General features: G+C 45.7%; 1 protein-coding gene across 3 annotated transcripts in view; it reads left to right on the top strand.

The window, feature by feature from the left end:
* Positions 1–19,523, top strand: part of AHCTF1 (AT-hook containing transcription factor 1) — a 1,100,496-nt gene that overhangs the window by 970,704 nt on the left and 110,269 nt on the right. For all 3 annotated transcript variants that reach the window (XM_086927206.1, XM_086927204.1, XM_086927205.1), the window contains one exon: positions 5,601–5,734. In XM_086927206.1, the coding sequence (XP_086783332.1) occupies positions 5,601–5,734 (134 nt within the window). The remainder of the gene's footprint in view (positions 1–5,600; positions 5,735–19,523) is intronic.

The raw sequence follows: 19,523 nt of genomic DNA, 5'->3' as shown, positions 1-19,523 counted from the left end.
GAGGTACGAGACAGGGGTGTTCGCTATCACCACTGCTGTTTGCGTTAGCAATAGAACCCTTAGCGATCTACGCCAGGTCAGGGGCGGAATATAGCGGCTTGGTCTGCGAAGGTTCTCCGCACTATATATCATTATATGCGGATGATTTGCTCCTGTTCTTAGCGAACACGACGGTTGCCCTGGAGGGGGCAGTGAGTATGCTGAGGAACTTTGGGAGGCTATCGGGACTGCGGGTGAATTGGACCAACACATGTGTATTCCCACTGAGGGCGGATACACTCCAGCTGCAACTAGATGTTGGTTTGGTGTGGGAGCGCTCGTGCTTTACTTATCTGGGAGTACGGATATTTCATACAGTAGAAGACTTATTGGAAGGAAATATAGGGCACTGCATAAGGGCACTGAGGGGCAACATAGCATTTTGGGCAACACTACCCCTATCAGTGTTGGGGAGAGTTGCACTACTTAAGATGGTGGCCTTACCACGGCTACTCTATTACTTCCGTACACTCCCGATATGGGTGCCTCCTCGGTACTTCCTGGAGTTGAGGACACTTACCATTGATTTTCTATTGGGGGCAGGACGGAGAAGAGTTGCAATGGATACGCTGTTGCGGCCGAAACAGGAGGGAGGACTAGCAGTCCTTAATTTTGAACTATACTATTTGGCGGCACAACTGCAAATCCTAACACAACATATAGCACAGGAGTTTAGGGGCCCAGAAGAAGCGCATCGATTGGGGATTCCGAGGCATGTCCTATCTTATATAGTTATGCAACAGCGCCTAGTGATCCGGGATTTAACCTTGGAGGAGAAGACCCTGAGGATGTGCTGGAATAGGAGTCAAAAGAGAAGAAAAGTGGTGCACCCGTACGCACTCGAGATCCCTCTAGGCATGCTAACTTCATTGCCACATGGAATGGACTGGTCCCAATTGCTGGAGTGGGAGGAGATGGGGCTGCAAATGGTGGACGACCTATATGCCGATGGGGAGTTGTTGCCCTATGGGGCGCTACAAGAACAATACGGACTTCCTGACGGAGGTTTTCTATTGCACATGGCAGTTACTACTGCGATGCGGAAACATTGGAAGACTGGGCAGTCAGAAACCGCAGACCACAATGGCTTGCCAATACGTGCTGATGGCGGAGGGAACGATGAAGGCGGTCACTTGCCTGCACACACGAATGCTAAATGAAGGTCTGATGCCTCTAACGGGTCTCAAGCAGAAGTGGGAAACGAGTATCGGGAAATCGATACCAGATGCAACCTGGGGTCGCATCATGTTAAGGACCTGGAAGGGATGCTGGAATGCACGATTTCAGCAGGTACATTTCTTTATGATCCATAGGGCATACCTAACACTGGGGAAGATCAGGAAGTATTTCCATGTGCAGGACGCGGCGTGTCCCAGATGCCTGGCACCCGATGTAGAGATAGAACGCATGATGTGGGAATGTCCGAAAATCGGAACATATTGGACTGAGGTGGGAAGGCTTCTCAATGAGGTAACTGAGAGGCAAGTAGAATACACTATGGCAACTTGTTTGTTGCTGTGGTTTCCTCACACCAGGAAGGCCAAGTTAACTAGCAAATTCATTGATCTGGGCCTCATTCTGGCCCAGAGGGAAATCACTTGGCACTGGAAGTCTAGGGAGGGTCCGTCCAATAAGCGATGGGCGACCGAACTCCATAAATGGGCCATAGTGAGAGCATGATCAGATTGCGCCAGGCAGCCCGTACGGCTAATGAGAAATGTTTGGAAGCAGCGCGCGCATGGACCGAACTAGTGAGGGTGTTGAGTGATACCCTATCCCCAGACGAAGAATAAAATGTGAAAGATTAGAGAATTGTTCCATGTGAGTTGCGGAGGCATAGAGGCAATCCAACAGGTCTCCTCCTTTTGAGTTGTTGATAGTAATTGTCGTTGCCCACACCACCTGCAGTTCGGGGGGAGGGGGGTTTTCAGTTGGGAGTTCGAACCACCTGCCAACTGTAGCATAGTAGGACCTATCAGTACCCAACAAATGGTGTGTTTCAAAGTAATAAGTAAGTGAACTTCGGCTGATGACTCCACAAGAATAGGATGGGAAATAGAGCACTACTAGTAGTTCACTACAGGTAGATAATCCATACCACTAGGACGAAGCTCCAAATTGACAGTTCTTGAGTAGCGCATATCACCAAGTGCATGGTTTTGGTTAGTTAGATAAAAGATAGGGTGGGGAAGTAAAAAAGCAGATGCTAGACGTCTCTGACATACGATGACTAAGGTTTTATCACGTGGGTACTGCTTACAACACTGATCAAGAATGCCGCCCGATCTCCGGGTTGTGGGCTAAATGGCTGTGTCATACTTATGTTGTACTGTAAATGACCATGTCGCGTTGTTTACTGGTGAGTGAACCAGAATGAATAAATGTATAATGTCTAGCTATGCAATAAAAATAAAGTTTTAAAAAAAAAACAGTGATGTCACTGACCATGTCATGAGTGATGTAATAAGTCACGTCATCAGCAGTGCATTGTAGGCGCGCAAGTTATAGTTAGCTGAACTAACTAGAACGGCGGAATTTCAAAGGTTTTGTATGAGTAAAATGACCAGCTAACTATAACTGGTGTGAAAACTATGTTTTTTTCAGTGAATTTCAAAGGTTTTTAAAATGCTAATTCCTAACTATAACGTGTGTGAAACCTATGGTTTTTTCAGTGAATATATATGTATATGTATATATGTATATATATGTATATATATATATATATATATATATATGTGTGTGTGCATTGTACACATATGGTCGCTAGGCCTTCTTTACAGTGTATGTCGCTGCATTTTACCTGCATCCTTCTTGGTGACTTGGTTCAACCTTCTTGGTTTTGTCTTTTTCCTTCCTTCTCTCCAGTGAGTATCTCAGTTACATTATTTCGGAGGATGCCTTGTATATCTTTAAGGTTAATTGTTTAAGGAAAATTCAAGAACTGTGTCTTTTACTGTTCTTGTTGTTTGAGTGGCGCTGCTCTTCAGTGTTCTCTTTCTCCATCATTCATCATAGGAGACCTATTCTTTCTAAATCGGTTTCTCAGGATTATCTTCTCAATGATCGGGGTGCGCTTTATTCGTTGTATGTGTTGCTGCACCTGAAAATGCTGTGTATGCTCCTTTCATTTGGTTTTGAGCCTCGCCTCTATGGGCTATTGTCCTTGGTCCCTTTGCCTTCCCCAATCTTAGATTGCATCTCCTTTGGGAATTGTCTCTTTTACTGGTTCTATACCTTGTTTCCACAGTCTTATAGCTTTCTACTCCTTAGGGGCTTCCATATTCATTCTTGGAGAACAGTCCTTTCGGTGAGCAGCTTGCATCACCTATCATTTTGCCATAGTCTGGTACCCAGATACTCTTCTATCTTTTGGACAGGATTCTCCTATTTGGGGATCTTTGGTGAGGTCAGTTTGCAGCCCCTCCTCCATGGATGGTATTGCTCGGGTATCTGATTCTAAGATCAGGAATATACAGCTAGATGTCTCTATCAGAAGGACAAGTTGCTTACCTTTGTTAACCCCTTATCTGGTAAGTACAGGATCTAGCCTCAGGTTCCTTATTGACCCACCCATCCTACCCGCACTGTGAACTGACAGCCCTGTTGTCTCCAAGATCCCCTCTATGCATAGTACTGCAGTTTTTTCCTTTGGCACACTTTTTCCAGAAACTGTTTCCTTGAGTGGCTCTGCATTGTTGGCGTTAAAATAGTTACAGAAACAACTGACATTACGTCAGGGGAGGGTTTTTGTGGAATTCATTGACGTCACATTCAGGAGACTGAGTCGCTTGACACCCTCTACCGACGTGCAGAGGAACTGCTGAAAAGATCTTGATCTATACTGAAGCCTGGGGAGGATTCTAAGATGAGGAATCTGCGGCTAGATTTACCAGACAAGGCATTAACGAAAGTAAGTAACTTGTCAGGAGGGTCAGTGAACTTCAGGGACTGTCAGTCCATCCTCCATACAACAATTTCTCCCCTGACGAACTGGTTCTTCTGACTCATGCCTCTTTTCTTCTGATGGTAGTCACCTTGTTCTCTGCCTGCATTGTACACTCCACTTCCTCAATGGAGGAGGAACAACTCCATTGTTATGACCAAAAATAGCTCTGTCATTATATATTGATCACACCAAAGATCACAGGGTGGGCGATCAGCCGTTCATTGGGTTCACCAGAGCGGAGAAGGGCAAGGCTGTGAGGAAACAAACCATCTCCAAATGGATAGTATTCTGCATAGAAATCTGCTACGCACTGCTGAAGTAGAAGCAAACCCCTGAGGGCTTGCGTGCTCACACCACCAGAGCCAAGGATGCCACTCCTGCCTAAGCACATGGGAGTACCTGCCCTGGACATCTGCCAAGCTACCTCATGGACGTCCCTCCACACGTTCACAAAGCACTACTGCTTGGACAGTCATGTCTTTTGTGATGGGCATTTCACCCGTTCAGTTCTCCAGGACTTTTTGGTCTAAGCTAGTTTGCAAGCCCACCTCCTGGAAAATATGGTTTAGGGATCTATTCTGAGGTGAGAAATGTGCAGTTAGACAGCTCTATTAGAGGAACAAGTTACTTACCTTCAGTAATGCCTTTTCTGGTACAGACTCTGTTGAACTACAGATTCCTCACCAACCCTCCCATCCTCCCTGTTCTGCGAACTGGGCTCTTTTTCTCAGAAAGATCCCTTTAGACCGTGCACACTGGTCAAAACGGTTTCATTGGTTTTTACGTGGCTCTGCAGTTGTGACGTGGAAGTAGTCATGAAAGAAACTGATGTCAGCGCCCCGGGGTTCGGCCTATATAGGCTCCGCTACATCACTTCCAACTCAGACTTTGCTGGCTCAGAACTGAATGATGCCACCTACATGCGCAGTGGTACTACTCAAGATTTTCCGGCTCTAATCTTACACTGGGGAATATTCTAAGGTGAGGACTCTGTGATTAGTTAGAATCTCTACGAGAAAAGACATTCCGGAAGGTAAATAATTTGTTCTTCAGAAACCATTACTGATTTGATTTTAACTCAAGAAACAAGGCACATTTTGACCAGTGTTTGATGTGTTGGTTGGCTGCTGTTCACTTTATCAGACTCCATCTTTCAGTGGGACTAGTAGGTGAATCATGCTTGATTAGTAATTTGCAGACATATGTATAAAGTGTTGTTAATATTGGTCTTTTTCATTTCTTATAGATACTCTGATCTCCCCTCAAATTAACTTCTCTCATTTCTTCCGTCTGAGAATTTGCTTTTATTGCATTTTGGTAACACGTTTTCATATTTCTACTCTGCTGTAGCTCAGCCTACTATCCTTCCAATCTGTAGTGCATGGAAGCTAAGCAGTACTGATGTCCCTAATATGGGTGGTTCTTTGAGGTAAGATGCAACAAAAGCACATTTGGACTTATCTTGTTGAGAGAGTCTCTTCTTTGGTAGGAAAGGAATTTTAAATACTTCCATAGTATGGAGGGTAAATGAGCATTTCCAGGAGGTTATGTTGGTACAAGGCATACTGTTAGTAAAATGGCTTCACTCAAGCGAAGAATAACTTTGTTTTTTCAGCTGGTGGAACAAGGGAGCCTGTGGTACCCTTAAATTTGGATCCTGATGTTTCTGCGCAGTTTGTTTATTCACCGCCTGCGATGCGGACGAGGCGAAAAGATAAACTCAATATTTCAGAAGTTGTAAAAGAACGAGTGAGTATATTGCTGCAGTACATTCACTCCAGTGCAATTTTGCTATTTTAACACGGACTCCATTAGATTAAAACAGACCATGTTTATTCCTAAATACTCTATAAAAACGTAAAGCATAAAAAATACATGAATGTGTTTAACTCAAGGAAATAAAAGTTAATATAGGTTAAAAATTGAGTTTTTTAAAAACTAAAAGCACACTTATTTGACCGTGTGCCTAATTTCACTTAGCAAGTACGTCTTGCAATCTGTTCTCTGCATGCTTTAAGAACATTTCTAAGCCATATCCATGCTTTTTGTTCAATGTGTATTTAGTCTTGTGCTGATAATTGGGAACTAATGTCACAAGCCCCTGCCTTGGCTTCATAACCCCTGAGATAAATTATGAATATTATTCTCAGTCTGGTGTTTTCCTAACAATTCGGACATCTTAAGAGTCTGGAAGGAAACCTTATCCAGTGCCCAGCTGAATTATGCACCTTGCTCATGAAGCAGAAATAGTAAGTGATGTTGTTAATCAAACTGTTTCTCTTTAAGTTTGCTTCCCCGGGCTTGCTGAGGACTATTAAGTGAATATTTTATTTGTTTTTAATCCTTTCTCCATTGGGAGTTGGTGGTCTTCCTGATCATCGAACCTTTTAAGCCTCATTTCTAAACCCTATTATTCCAGAGAAATTGCTCATTGAAATCACACACTTTCTTTTGAGACCTGAACCAACGGATCGTGGCTGTTAATTCTGTTGGTTCCGGTCATGCCAATGGGTGTGCTACCTCAGTCAAAACACTTTTGAAATGAGTAGATCCTGAGATTCTGATCAATACTTCTAACCACAGATGCCTGCTCCACCAGGAATCTGTGGTTAAAAGTATGCATTAGAATCTCAGAACCACCAGCTAGGAATGCTGTTTCTGCCTGTACCCAAGCCCTCTGTAATGGCCCCTAAATTTACAGAACTGATGCGGAAAATGTTTTGCAGGAGCCCCAATGAACATGATGTAGCTCAACTCTATTTAAACTATTTCATATAGGAGTCCACCTTCTGTCTGGTGATGAGATCGATCAAAGGACATATCCATATGTGATACCTGTTCATCACTCATCCAAGCTTTCTACAAAGGCACGTAGCAGTGATGCAAATAGACAGACTGTGTTTACGGCTCAAACTGCCAAACGTCTTAAAGGCATCAATCCTTTCGAATTCTCTATCCGGAGGATTGGTTGGAAATTAGTTAGTTTTCACCTTACTAGTCCAGACCTGTACAATGAATCTCTTTAGACCAGGGTACGTGGAGAGGAAGCCGAAATCACCGGGTGCTAGCCTAAGATGTCTGGCCAGCTGACAGGCAGGAATTACACGAGTTGCAGAATTTCTGTCTAAACTTTTGTCATTGTTTCAATGGAGGGCTGTTGTAATCCCTCAGCTATGCTCTTAACCACAACTGCAAACTAGGTACTTAAGTTTGAGACCCATGTTTGGCAATCTCTGTTTCAGGGGAGCTATCGAGCCCACTTGATTCTGCACAACCATATATAATGCATCAACATTTTAGTGAGGGGGAACAAGCCATCCCCTTCACCACCATCATTATTAGTAATATCCTTGGGTATGTACCCTACTCCGGCACAGGAAAAGAATCACACTCAAATAGATAATAGCCCCTCTGCTTGAAAAGGGGGGATTTGCTGCTTGGCAACTGGTTTTTGTTTTTTGTAGTTTTGCAGAGCAAAATCGGTGAAGATTGAGCTGACATTGGTTCGGGATATTACATGGGGTTCTACACTGGCTCGTCCACCAGTGCAAAGGCACTGGTGTTGGGGGAGTAAGAGCCAGCATGGATTCCTGGATTGAAATGCCCGAGTTGGTACGGGCCCTTTACAGGTCCCAAGGGAACAGGCGTGGCCATGGAGGGACCCGCTGGTAGTAACCCAACTTGAGACTCCTCTGGTTCTGTGGGGCCCTGTGTTGCACTAGAGGGAGCCAGAAGCACACTGAAATTTCTATGTAATCTCCTATTGAATATCTCTGTGTGCTGTGGGGGTTGATGATGGTCCAGGAAACTCGGGACCAACTCAGGAATGCTTAATGGACCATTATTCCCACTCTCTGGGGGGAAACGGTTTTGCAGATCCTGCCATGGGTCCTGGAGGAGGCCAGGGACATCCTCTCCCAAACCGTATCAGATGGGAGAGATGCAGCTAAGTTCTCCGTCCACTGTGGTTTAGACACAACGACTCGCTGGGCAGAGAGATTTCCACACCTGGCTCAGAACATCTGGCTTTCTGGGGGATGTCCAGGCCTGATGCATGGACATGCCCTTTGATGGCATCCGCCTTTTCGGAGACAAGGCAGACACAGCGCTGGAGCGCTCTAAGGGCTCACTGGCTACTGCAAGTTCTTGGGCCCCTGCTGATCCCTTCACCAGTTTGTCTTTCGCTCCTTCTATGGTTACGGAAGGGACTTTCAACCATGCCAGCCCTATCTGAGCCATCGAGCTATGCAATTTCAACAGCACCTGCATGGACGAGGCCAGACGTCCGGTCACCCTCCCCACCCGCTGTTTCTGCCTCTAAGCCCTCATAGTCTTGCCCTCCCAGATCATGTCCTCCAACCGGTGGCAGGATCAGCCATCACCTCCACCACTGGCACAATATAACGTCGGACAAGTGGGTCCTCCAAATAATCCAAAGGGTCAACTTCCTCCCCTTTGAGACCACACCACACTCCTTTCTATGAATGGCTGACAGAGGATCCTTTAAGTTTGCTCCAGGAGAAAGTCAGGACTCATAGCCAAGGGAGCCATAGAGAGGGTTCCTGTGCCAGAAGTAGGTTGTGGTTGCTATGCCTGCTACTTTCCGGTCTGAAAAAGGACATGGGCCTTTTGTCCTGTCCGAGACCCTGAAACCCTCAACTACTTCCTCAAAATTGAGAAATTCATGGTGCTCACATTAGCTCAGGGCCTATCTGCCCTGTACCTGAGAGACTTGATGATAGTGTTGTACTTGCAGAACTCTTATTTTAATGTCCCGGTCCTTCCGGCTCATCAAAGCTACTTGCAGGTTGCGGTAGACCACAAGCACTTTACGTTTACTATGGTTCCTTTTGACCTTCCCAGCGCCCCTTGGGTTTTCACCAAGATGATGGCAGTGGTTTGCGGCAAATTTGTGAAGATCATGGGTGCCAGTCTTTCCCTATCTCGACGGCTGGCTGATGAAGGCGGACTCACCCAGACTGTCATCTTCCTCCTCCAGACTACGGCGAACCTCCTGCATTCGTTGGGGCTCACTATCAACATGCCGAAGCCACACCTGAATCCCTGTCAGACGCTCCCTTTTATCTGAGCTGTTCTGAGCACAATGTAATTTCGGACCTATTCATTATGTGAAACTGATGTTTCATCCTCTATCCTAGATTTAGGTGAGAATGACTTTGAGGCTGTTGGACCTCCCAGCCTCCTGTTAGTGACACATGCCTGATGGCATATGCGGGCTCTGCACTGGGACCCAAAGTTCCAATGGGTACAGCATCAGGGGATTCTCCAGTATTAGGGTGTCTTTCATAGATTCACATGTTTGAATAATTCCCCGTTGTCGAAGTGGGAGTCCAACGGTACATAAAATAGTAGTAAGAAACATATATACATAAAGTACATATACATATGTAAATATATACATTAAAAATATATATAAAGATATAAGATTTTTCATAAAACTTCAAAGTACCATAGAACAGCATTGACTCATAGAAAGCATTAAGGGAGTGTCACTTTACTAAAATATCATTGTTATTTGGTCCATATTCCAGCCAATCAGGCTGTAGCACCCTCTAGAACCTTCTCCTCAGAAGCTCAGGCCAGCAGATTTTCTACTGCACATTGTGTGAAGGGAGTCTCCCTGAGCTCTGCCCAGTTTGTTGTTCTTCTAATCTTCAAAATCTTCTACAATATGTCTTCTTCAAAAAAGTCTTTGTTCCGGCCGTGTGCTGCCTGTGGAAAACGTGGCCTTTTTTCTGAGGACCCTCATAAGGAATGCATCTATTGCTTATATCCGGATCATGAAGTGAGGAATTGCAAGTTGTGCAGGACTTTTTCAACAAAGACTTAAAAGGATAGAGAGGCCCGTCTCCTTCTGTGGCTACAGAAGTTGAAGACTTCAGACAACCCTGTGTCTGACGTGGAGAGTGTGTCTTCCCATCATTCTAAGACCTCTTAAACGTGGGTGTGAGACTGAGATTCCTTCTCCTTTTCTCAAAAAGAAGCTGCTGTCTTTGGATTAAAATCCAGTTTCCCCACGGAGTCTGCCGGCCTCCACGCTTACAGGACCTAGTTCTCTGGCGTCGCAGACTCCTGCTGTGCCCTTTTCCTCTAAAAGGGTGCCAACCCGCCGACGGGCTCGTCGACGCGCTCGACGATGACGACGAAAACAGTTGACGCCATCTCCACATCGACGACGACCTGCTCTATGTCGACGAAAACGACATCTTCTGCCTCGTCGTCGACGGTTCTGGAGTTCGACCTATCTCGTCGACGATAAAGATCACTTCAAAAAAGACCGTCGTCGACGGCTCCTCAAAAACAACACTCGTCGACGAAGACATTGTCGACGCGTACTTCGTCGTCAACGCTAACATCTTCGTCGACGAAGAATTCGGCGGCGGCAAGTACCTCGTCGGCGGCAGTCTCGTCAGCGGTATCCTTGCCGTCGACGTCGAAGACCTTGTCAACGCCAGCACACTTTTCTTCAACACCAGTTCCATCGTCATCGACAAAGACCTCGTCGACGACATAGACGACGAACTCGTCGACGCTGCATTTTTCATTGGCGACTGCAACCACCTTCACAGTGGCAACAGCTACAACCGCTGTCTCTTCCCAAAAACGACGACCAGTGCCACTGGTTTTGAGCCCTTTGCAGCCTTCCGCAAGGCTGCCTGCTCAACTGTTTAGTCCGCAGATAAGGATGCCTCTGACGGATCGGATGCAGATGACAACTTTCGGGCTACACATAGCCCGTCGGAACTACATATAAAATGCCAGGACTATGATGATGATGATGATCTAGAGTCTCATGTCTCCATTGCAGATAATGATGAGGACAATGATGGCGATCAAGGAGTTCCTATGGCTCAGTTGCCAATTTCATTAATATCAAACCTGCAACATATGCTGGAAGACTAGAATTGTCGTTTTCCACTCTCTACGCAGGCCTCTCAAACCGCCAACATCGACACCAGTATCAGTTCCGGTTGCACCGGTTCAGTCTCCAGTTCCTCAGGACACTGATGAGGATGATCATAATATGGACCAGGATGATGACACTGTTCTCACAGATTGGGACAATTATCACGCTCATACTCCATCCCCTCCTCCCGATTCCCCTCTGGCATCTCCTCCAGTGGATATAGGAGGGTTCCACCTCTTAATGGAAAGGGCGGCAAAACGTTTTCACTTGCCTTTGGTCGCCAGGCAAGATGATTGCTTCCTCTACGATTTCAATAATCAACATTTGAAACAAGTACACGCCATACCAATTATAGACTTTATTTGGCAAGAAGGTCTAAAACTTGTGCAGCACCCCAATTCAGTTCCGGCTGTATTGCCACGCCTCGACAAAAAATATAGGGCGCCTGACAATTCACCTGCCTGCCTCGTTTCCCAACCAAAGCCGGACTCTGTCATTATGCAGGCTGCACAAAAGAGATCCCGTAATCCAGCTTCTCCGTTAACATCAGCGCCTGACCAAGAGGGGCGACGCCTGGATATCATTGGGAGAAGGTTTTCCACCATGTCTGCGACTACAGTAAGGGCTGCAAATTCCTTGGCCATCCTGGGACGGTATGACCGACAGATGTGGTCAGAGATGTCTGCATTTCTTGACCTTATTCCTGAATCATTTAAGGCGGAAGCCCTGAAGATCCTACAGGAGAGCAAAAAAATGTCATCTGAAATTATAGACTGCGCAATTGACATTTCCTCTATAGGGTTCAGACAGCTGGCAGGAGCTGCAGTCTTGAGGAGGCAGGGCTGGCTGAAGGTCACATCCTTTCGACCTGAGGTTCAGGCCAGAGTACTTGACATGCCTTTTGATGAGGAATCCCTCTTTGGCAAACATGTGGCTGACGCCTTGGAGTCCATCAAGAAAGATACGGACACTGCCCGTGCCTTAGGATCTCTCTAATATCGGAAACGGCCATTTCGTGGAGCACGCGGTCGAGGCTCCTCATCCTCCTTTCGGGGCTCTTCCTCTCAACACCGCTCCTATAACGACAACAGACAGCGTTACTCGAACCAGACTCAGCCAAGACAAACTGATTCTAGTCAGTACAGGAGAAAATCGACATACAGGGGAGGCAATTCCTCTAAAAAGCAATGACTTTTTAAATCTAAAGTCTCATCCTACTGCGACGATTGGAGGTCGAATCTTTCAATACTCCTTCAATTGGTCAAAAATAACATCAGATCGTTGGGTCTTGGACGTAGTTTCAAAGGGCCACTCACTAGAATTTGTCACGTTTCCTCCCAACCGCCCTCCGAAAGGTCCCCCTCCGGCATATTTGAAGGAACTATTTGCACAAATTACTGTTATGATCCAAAAAGAAGCAGTCGAAGTGGTTCACCGATCACAACAGGGGACAGGTTTTTATTCCCGTTTTTTTCTTATCAGAAATAAATCAGGAGAGTGGCGCCCGATATTGGACCTAAGAGCACTCAACAAGTACATCAAGTCTCAGACCTTTCACATGCTGACCATGACAGAAATCTTACAGTTCCTAAATCACAGCGAGTTCCTCTCTACAATCGACCTCCAAGACACATATTTTCATGTGCCAATGCACCAGAAACACAGAAAATACCTTTGCTTCAAAGTAGGCTCAAAGCACTTTCAATTCATGGTCTTACCTTTCGTCCTTCCTTCTGCTCCACGAGTATTTACAAAGATCATATCCCCGGTGGCAGCTTATCTACGCCTGCAAGGCATACAATTTTACCCCTCATTAGACGACTGCCTGGTAAAGGCTCCAACCTTTCTCGCAGCAAGACAACACACTCACACTTGCCTGTCAGTCTTCAAGAACTTAGGTCTTTCAATCAATCAGAAAAAATCGCAAGTACTTCCGGAACAGAAAAAAGTTTTTCTGGGAACATTGATGGACACAAATTACTGGCAAAGGCGTTTGTTTCAATGGAACGCCAAGAACGCATCTCCAAATTGGTGGATCTTCTTCGATCAAAAGGTCGGTTTCAGTCCGAACATTGAAATCCTTTCTGGGCATGACCTCATCTTGCATTCAGTTGATCCCCAACTGCAGGTTGCATATGAGAGTAATTCAGGAAGAGTTAGACAAACAATGACGACATGTCTCAGGCACGTTCAACGACATAATCTCATTGACGCCTCGGATACAAGTAGCATTGGACTGGTGGGCTCACCGTCCCAATGTCACCACAGGACGCTCTCTTCTAGAGACAGCTCCCATACTTACCCTTACCACAGACGCCTCCTTGGAGGGTTGGGGCGCACACCTCCAAGGACTGTCCATCAACGGCAAATGGACTGTGGTCCAACGCAAGTGCCACATCAACAGTCTTGGCCATTTTCCTCGCTCTAAAGTCCTTCCGTCTCCTAGTGGAAGGAAAGTCAGTGTTATTGCGCACAGACAACACCACAAGTATGCACTACTAAAACAAGCAAGGAGGTACGAGATCACGGCTGCTCTTCAAGCAGGCACAGCACATCTGGGAATGGGCAATAAAACATCAAGTCCAGTTGACTGCAGTTCACGTACCGGGCATCTCCAACGCCCTTGCAGACTCTCTCAGCAGAACTGCCACCGGCAACCACGAGTGGGAGCTACACCAGACAACTCTAGAGTATGTCTTTCACCTGTGGGGCCAGCCGGACCTGGATCTTTTTGCGACTCCACTCAATTGCAAATACCTACACTATGCAAGCTGGTATCCCCACAAAGGGTCGAGCGGGAATGCATTTTCGATCAATTGGTCGCGAAAATTTGCATACGCTTTTCCACCGATCCCTCTCCTGCCTCGCCTCCTGCACAAGATGAGATCACAGCCATGTCACTTCCTGCTAATTGCGCCCAGGTGGCCGCGTCGACCATGGTTCACAGACCTCCTTCTCCTCTATCAATGCCCACCAATAACTCTTCGTCCACTGCCTCAACTTCTCACCATGAAATACGGACGGATTTTCCATCCAAACCCGGCTCCTCTCCAGCTCACCGCTTGGAACCTGAGCACCTTGAGTTTGCCCATTTAACTATCACACCTGACTGTAAGGAGGTCCTAGCTCATGCACGAGCTCCTTCCACCATCAAGACGTATACATTAAAATGGAAGCGCTTTTGTATTTGGTGCGACTCAGTAGCCATTGACCCCATGCTCGCTACCCCTGAGCAAATCCTACCTTTCTTCCTCCTCCTGGCGAGATCAGGCCTTTCTCATTCCACTCTGAAGGTCTTCCTGGCTGCGATTTCTTGCTTCCGACACGATGGTTCCACATCTCTATACTCCTCTCGGATCATTCGCCAGTTCTTTAAAGGCTTATTCAGGATGTTTCCGCCCTTCCGACGTCCTCCGCCGTCATGGCGCCTGAATCTCGTATTGGCCCAGCTTCTCAAGCCTCCGTTTGAATCAATCCACTCAGCGGATTTGAAATTCCTTACTTGGAAGGTTTCCCTCCTACTCGCACTTACGTCATCTCGGCGAGTGAGTGACATACAAGCGTTTACCATTCAACCCCCTTTTCTACAGTTTTCAAAGGACGCTGTCATACTACGTACAAACCCAAAGTTTATACCCAAGGTTCCTTCAGACTTCACCTTAATGAACCTGTGATACTTAAAACTTTCTTCTCTAACCCTCAGTCTCCTGCTGAGCGTACTCTTCATTCGCTTGACCTGAAGCGATGCCTCAAGTTCTATATCCAACGTACTGCGGAATTTGAAAGTCAGACCAACTCTTTGTGCCATATGGGCGGATGCGCAAGGGACATACGGTCACCAAGCAGACCGTCACCCGCTGGATTTCTTCGGCCATTTCCTACTGCCATCAACTGGCTGGCAACCCTCTTTCTGCTCCGGTGAGAGCACATTCGACTAGAGCAGTAGCATCCTCTACTGCCCTATTTGCTGGAGTGCCTCTGCATCAGATCTGCAGGGCGGCAACGTGGTCCAGCAGGCACATGTTCACGAGGCACTACTGTCTGCAGACAGCTACCGCTGGGAACACAGCTGTGGGTCAAGCGGTGCTACGAAATCTCTTCAAATGAAGGTGAGCCTCTGTTGCTTCCTGCCTCCTGTCATAAAAGGTGTTCTTATATATATATATATATATATATATATATATATATATATATATATATATATATATATATATATATATATATATATATATATATATATATATATATATATATATATATATATATATATATTTACGTGTTATGACAATATGTCGCTATATGATTGCATTTTCATGAGTTACCTTTTATGATACTTATGGTTATTGCTTACTACTTTCTATTCTTATTCAAGCATGTGAATCTATGAAAGACACCAATGCTGGAGAACCACAGTTTACAGGTAAGTAGCTTTTGTTCATCTCTCCGACTGGTTTCAGATCTCAGAGTAAACTGCATGAGACCAACTGCACGTGACCTGCGGTTGTGGCTGAAAAACCTCAATTGGGTCAGAGGCAGACCCCTCTCCTTTCCCCAAACAGATCTCCAATTAGTGACAGGTGCGTCACTCCTGGGATGGGGCGGCCATCTGGGAGAGGTGGACATCAGAGGATTCTGGCCTTCTATACTCCACATCAGAATGCTGGACCTCTCAGCGATCCGCTTGGGATTGAAAGCCTTTCTACCCTCTATCAAGGGAAGGCTGGTGCAGGTGTTCACCGACAACGCCACTGCCAAGTGGTACTGCAACAAACATGGCGGGGTGGGGTCTTGGACACTTGTCAAGGGGCACTGCATCTCTGGGCATAGCTGAAGCAGCAGGGCACATCCCTGGTAGTTTAACACCTGGCAGGTTCCCTGAATGCCCGTAGGACAAACTTGGCTATCAATGCTTCCCAGATCACGAAGGGCTTCTCCATCCGGAGGTAGCATGGTCTCGTTAAGCAGTGGGGAAAGCCTTGGTTCGATCTTTTCGCCTCCGCCGAGAACATGCAATGTCAGCAGTTTTTCACCCTAGAGTTTCCAAGGCAGCTTTCGCTTGGAGACGCTTTTTTGCTCCAGTGGAGCTCTGGCCTCCTATATGCCTTTCCACCCATACCACTTCTGCCCAGAATTCTCAAGAAGATCAGGAACAACCAGGCCCAAGTCATCCTTGTGGCTCCAGATTAGACATGGAGAGTCTGGTATCGCGAGCTTCTGTACATGAGCATTGATCCTCCGCTCAGACTGCCCCTTTGGGAGGATCTTCTGCCACAGCAGCAGCGGAGGGTCCTCCACCCAAACCTGTCAACTCTTGGTCTCGTTGCCTGAATAAGGTGGTGGCAGTTGATAGCTTACAACCTTACTCCCTAAGTTTGTAATGGTATTCTGCCAGACAGGCATCCCTCCACCAAGACTGTCTACGCCTGCCAATGGAAACATTTCTAATATATTGTAGAGAAAAGTCTATTGACTCTATTTTTGCTTTCCTTTCTGATGTGTTGCTTTTTTATCTTGACCATTGACCAGCTGGGCGCTACTCTGGGCACCCTAAAATGGTATCTTCCGGCTTTGTTTACCTTCCTGATACTGCCAGACCAATCCTTATTTAAATCACTAATTGTACATAGATTACTGAAAGGCCTTGTACATATGTTCCCTCTTGCCCCTGTCATTATCTCTCAGTGGGACCTAAATTTGGTTCTCACTTTCCTAAAGTGAGAACCAAGGAAGAGGTGTGGCGCCGCGGCTAGGGCGACTGACTCCGGACTCCGGAATCTGGGGATCTCGGTCCAATCCCTGGCAGCGGCGGCAGATTAGCCCAGCACCATTTGACACTGGGCAATAGCTTGCTTAATCTTCCCGACGGCGCCTAGAGACCCTTGCGGGTGATTTTGCGATTAACAAATGTGGATTATTATTATTATATTATTATTATTATTAAAGTGTGCTCTTTTTGTGCCCCTATATAATTTCCCCCTCCGGCTGATCACAATAAAACCAGTCTTCTTAGTGGCAATCACATCTGCAAGGAGGGTGAGTAAGCTGCAGGCTCTATCATCCAAGCCACCCTTTTTGACGATATCCCGCTTTCCTCCCAAAAGTGGTTAACACCTTTCCATGTAGGACAATCTGTCACCGTGTCCACTTTCTACATTCATCCGCATACTTCTAAAGAACAGGAGCTACTCCACCGTCTGGGCCCAAAAAGAACATTGTCCTTCTACCTTGACTGCACAAAAGAGTTCTGGGTGGATGACCGAATCTTGATTGGGTAAATGGGTGCGAAGAAAGGTCGGGCGATGCAAAAGAGGACCATCTACTGATTGGTCGCCCTCTGCTTCAAGATTTGCTATGCTCTGGCAAAGAAGCAGCCTCCTGAAGGCTTAAGGGCTCATTCCACCAGGGCTAAGGCTGCTACCACAGTGTTGCAGCTTGGAGTCCCAGTCTTGGACATCTGTCAGGCCTCACCGTGGGCATCCCTGCACACGATTACTAAGCCCTACCTACTAGACGCTAAAGTTTACAGGGACAACCATTTTGACCACTCAGTCTTGCATGATTTTCTATTGTAACCTTGTCTCTAGTCCCTCCTCTCGGGATAGTATTGCTTGGGTATCTATTCGAAGTTCTGGAATCTGTGACTAGATTATTCGATCAGATGAACAAGTTACTTACCTTCGGTTACGCCTTATCTGGTAGGGACATGATCTAAATTCTATACTGATCCTCCCCGCACTGTAAACCGTTTTCTAGGGTCATGGCTGATACTTTTCAGGGCCCTAGTTTTCAAACACCTCAATCTCAAGTACCCGTGTGGCTCTGCGCTTCTGGCTTGGAAAGTTGTGAAGAAGTAACTGAGTTCTACCTGCCGCAGTGGCACCGATATTGGTGATGCCGATGACGCCACACAGAGCCGACTTACTCCACCTACCAGCACGCAGGGGTATTGCAATGTCCTTATCCAGTCTGATGCCTGGGAAATTCAAAGGTAAGAAATCGGCAGCTAGATCCCATCTCTACTAGATAAGGTCTTACCGAAGGGAAGTAACTTTATCGTAATTTCTATAAAATTGTAATTCGTACGTAATAAGATAAGCGCTGCAAAACATGCACAGATTTTTACATTTGATTCACTAAACATGCAATTGGCAAAATTACAGGATTTGCTACCACAAAACAGCTTTTTTTAATGTATTAAATCCATGTTATGATTTGGTAACAGGTTGCATTTAAAAGAAAAGTGTAGTTTATGGATACACAATCCGAGAGAAGGTGGTCTTCTGACCGAGTAGGCCATGATCCATCCCTGTAATGGCATCCATTCACGAAGAGTCAGTCTGCAACCTACCTCTTTAATATTGATGAGAAGGGTTGGATTGTGACTTCCTATGATTCTGAAAGTTCACAAAATTCTTTTCCATTTGCAAAAAGCTAGTGCACAATTTCCAACCACTTTTTGCAAATAAATTTTGTACCTAAGGCCCTTGGTGTTAAAAATAAAACAAGTGTGTTAAAAATATATATATTTGAAGTAATACACAATCAGACTGTTTCTAGTGCAAACCATTTTTTTAATACATTTAGTTCAGAAGGGCGCACTCCAGAACACTCAGAAGGGTGAACTCCAGAACACAGTTGATAACACCCTTAGATTACTTCTCAAAAAGGATCAACCTTTGTCACCAGGAAGCCTCAAATGACTCCATCAGTTAAAGACATATACTGGCTCCCAGGTAGCCTGTAGATTTGCTGATTAACCAATTGCATACATTTACTTTAAGGTAGCATGCACCCTGGCGAGTAGGCTGGTTTCTTCTTTCGCTTTTCTGCCACTACATTGGCTTCACAGAACTGAAGATCCACTCCCTTCTTTTTCAGGCAGATGACTGTCAACATTATTCACTCTAGAATAGTGGTCGTGGTAGTTTTTTTTTCAGTTTTTATTTTTTATTTTAATGAATGGAAACTGCCGTTGTAAAAATTAAATGAGATTTGAAACGTCATTTCTAATATATCCCACCCACTACAACCCCTAAGGTAATCCAAAAGCCACTGACCGGTATAGGAGTATTGTTTTTTTTCTTTGATTCTCATCCCTCATGGTGCTCTCTGCCTAAACAGGCCACTATCAAGTGCCTATGTAAGAGATGCGGGAACAACAAACTCCATTTTACAAGCAGAAAAATCCAGCTGGTATATAGGTAAATGGCTGCATTGTACCCCGGACCCCTTCTAACACTCCTGCCCAAATCTTAGACAGTGCACAGGATGAAACACCACATGCTTCCACTTCCAGCCAACATTCTTCCCTCCTCAACCCCTCACCAGATGATGCATGTTCATTTAGGGTTCTAAAATCTGTATCCATGTTTTTATACCGGATTTTACTTTTACCCAGCACTGTTCCCAGTGGAAGGAACTAATTGATGATATGATCTGGGTCACTAGCTTTCTAAACATATTGAAGAGCACCAACTACTAGATGCTTTGCGGATAAGTTTAAGGCCTTTGTAGGTCCTGACACTCCCTTGGTAGCTGTATAGTAGGATATCAGACAAGATTACAATGGTAGTATTTCCACCTGCTTTATCCTGCTGTTGCAGATGTATC

The sequence above is a fragment of the Lissotriton vulgaris genome, chromosome 6 (genome assembly GCF_964263255.1).
Source record: "Lissotriton vulgaris chromosome 6, aLisVul1.2, whole genome shotgun sequence".
Taxonomy (NCBI): domain Eukaryota; kingdom Metazoa; phylum Chordata; class Amphibia; order Caudata; family Salamandridae; genus Lissotriton; species Lissotriton vulgaris.
Note: the sequence above shows the minus strand (reverse complement) of the source record. Positions and strands in the feature narration are given on the sequence as shown.